The 2160-nt window shown below is 38.1% G+C and overlaps 1 protein-coding gene across 1 annotated transcript in view; it reads left to right on the top strand.

The window, feature by feature from the left end:
• Window positions 1-828: 828 nt before the first annotated feature.
• Window positions 829-2160, top strand: part of LOC106776406 (splicing factor 3A subunit 2-like) — a 4087-nt gene continuing 2755 nt past the window's right edge. The window contains exons 1-3 of the mRNA XM_022775657.1: window positions 829-845; window positions 902-948; window positions 1050-1124. Coding sequence (XP_022631378.1) covers window positions 829-845; window positions 902-948; window positions 1050-1124 — 139 coding nt within the window. The remainder of the gene's footprint in view (window positions 846-901; window positions 949-1049; window positions 1125-2160) is intronic.

Genomic DNA, 2160 nt, shown 5'->3' with positions numbered 1-2160 from the left:
TTTTTTTTTTATCATTAATAAAATTCACTTATTGGAAGATTAAATACATAGAGGAACCAAGAAGAGCATTTTATGGATTTTTGTGTCTGTATTTCACCCTCTATATTGTAGAAACAATTGGTGTGATAGGTTGGATGATGATCTCGTTTGTATAGCAATTGCCTAGTGATTTTTTTGTATTCAATGCAGGCACAACAGAAACTACAGTAAAAATGCAAATTACCAATTACCTGCGGGTTATCGAAGGTTTCTAGGCCCTCGGTAAATTCAGTTTTCCGAAAATAGAATAGTAAAATACCGAAGGTTTTAGATCGTGGATAAGCGAAATATTATTTATCAAAGGTCTTCGCCTCAGTATGTGATTCGATTATATGTTTTTCGAAGGCTTTACCGATAGCCTGTAGAGCAGTTATTTACCAAAGCTTTTGCCCTCGACAAGTTGTTCGATTATATTATATGAAATAACAAATTGGGTTTTGGCTCCCCCATTTCGCAAAAACAATTCTTTCCCAAAACTCCCCAAAACAGCAGAAGGTATCCACCATCTCTGCAATTGCCATCTACTCCATTCGTGTTGTTTCCATTCATTAACCCCATTCGTGTTGTTTCCAAATCCTTCATTGCAATCGCCGTTCCCCAATCTCCAGTGGACGATTTCTCTGCAAACCCTCATTCCCCAATCCTCCATTCTGGTCACTCTTCAGTCGCAGGTGTCCATTGTAGTCGCATTGCGGGCTCCTAAGGAATCTGGTGGTTGACGTCAGCTATTGTGGCGAGACTGTTGGAGGTGGTTGGCTGTCGAGGGGGCTGTCGCCATTATCGCGAGGCATGACGGCTGTTGCTGGGTGACGAGGGCTTCCATTATCGCTGCGTGACCCCGCGGCTGCTGCTACGTGAGGAGGTGTTCCATTATCGCTAGGGAGGCTATTGGAGGGGGCTGTAGTGGAGGTAAGTTGAAAATTGATATTGTTGCAAGTTGCTTATTATGTGTTTTCATACGGTCTCTGTAATCCAATTTGTGTTTAATTTTGTTGAGTTGATGTTGATAGGGCTGAGAGGTTTCATTCTCCTCTGCATTCTTGCGCCAGTGGTTTTCTTCCTTGCTCGGGGATTCTACGCTGCTGGTTAGTTCCGTTTATGTTTTTATTTTGTTTATTGATTGTTGTTTTGTGCGTTTGAAGATCTGTGTAGATTGTAATATTGAGTAGTTTAGTGTTTTTGAATGGTTTTTGGTTTAGTTGTGGTTTTAGTTGGGATGTTAAGTGTCTGTGATAGTTGTATGTTGAGTGATTAGTTGGAAGGGCGTGTGTGACTTTGAGAGTTGCTTTGTGAGAGTAAGTGTAATGCTTGGACAAGTGTCTTTTGGAACATGTGACACTCAAACCATTCATGCTCTGAATTGGTGTTCCAATTCATCTTATCGATGTTGAATGAAATGTCAACATCCAATTCTTTTGATTAGACAGAGAGAAAGAGAAGATAGAAGATAATTTAGACAGGAAACATATTATAGATTAATAGCAAATGGCGCCTCTTCCTGGAAGAACCTTTGCTTTTATATTGTTTCCTAGGCCTCAAAACTCTCCCATGAGTATCAGTTGATGCATATTCTAAACCTCATTGAAACTTCAAATCACGGTTAACAATACTTTGACTAGAAGATTGAAAAAATGACAAACAACTTGAACCTTTGGTCGAAAATCTAGTACAGCTTGTATCAAACCTTGAAGATAGTATCCTAGCTGCATTCTCCTCAAGATTTTCCTCTTCATCTTCTTGCAAATCATAAGATATTTTACAACTTGAAACCAAAGGTTCAACCTCCTTCGAAACCTTAGTTGTATCTAAATCTGAATGAGATGCTCAATCCTCATTCTGCTTAAAATTTTGAAGTGAATCTGAATCACTATTCCTATTTGAAAATTGACTCTTAAGTACCTAAAAAGTAAACTTTTAAGGTGAGAATTGGTCAATTCACCTAATGTAGACTTATTCTAAGGTATGTAAACATCCTAACAAGTCTAACTTAGTCTAAAGAAGGTAGGAAAGTAGTGAAAAATAAAGAATAAGGTCAAACTCCAAATTTGACTCTTAAATACCTAAAAAGTAAACTTTTAAAGTGAGAATTGGTCAATTCACCTAATGTAGACTTATTCTAAG

Source organism: Vigna radiata, chromosome 11 (genome assembly GCF_000741045.1).
Source record: "Vigna radiata var. radiata cultivar VC1973A chromosome 11, Vradiata_ver6, whole genome shotgun sequence".
Taxonomy (NCBI): Eukaryota; Viridiplantae; Streptophyta; class Magnoliopsida; order Fabales; family Fabaceae; genus Vigna; species Vigna radiata.
Note: the sequence above shows the minus strand (reverse complement) of the source record. Positions and strands in the feature narration are given on the sequence as shown.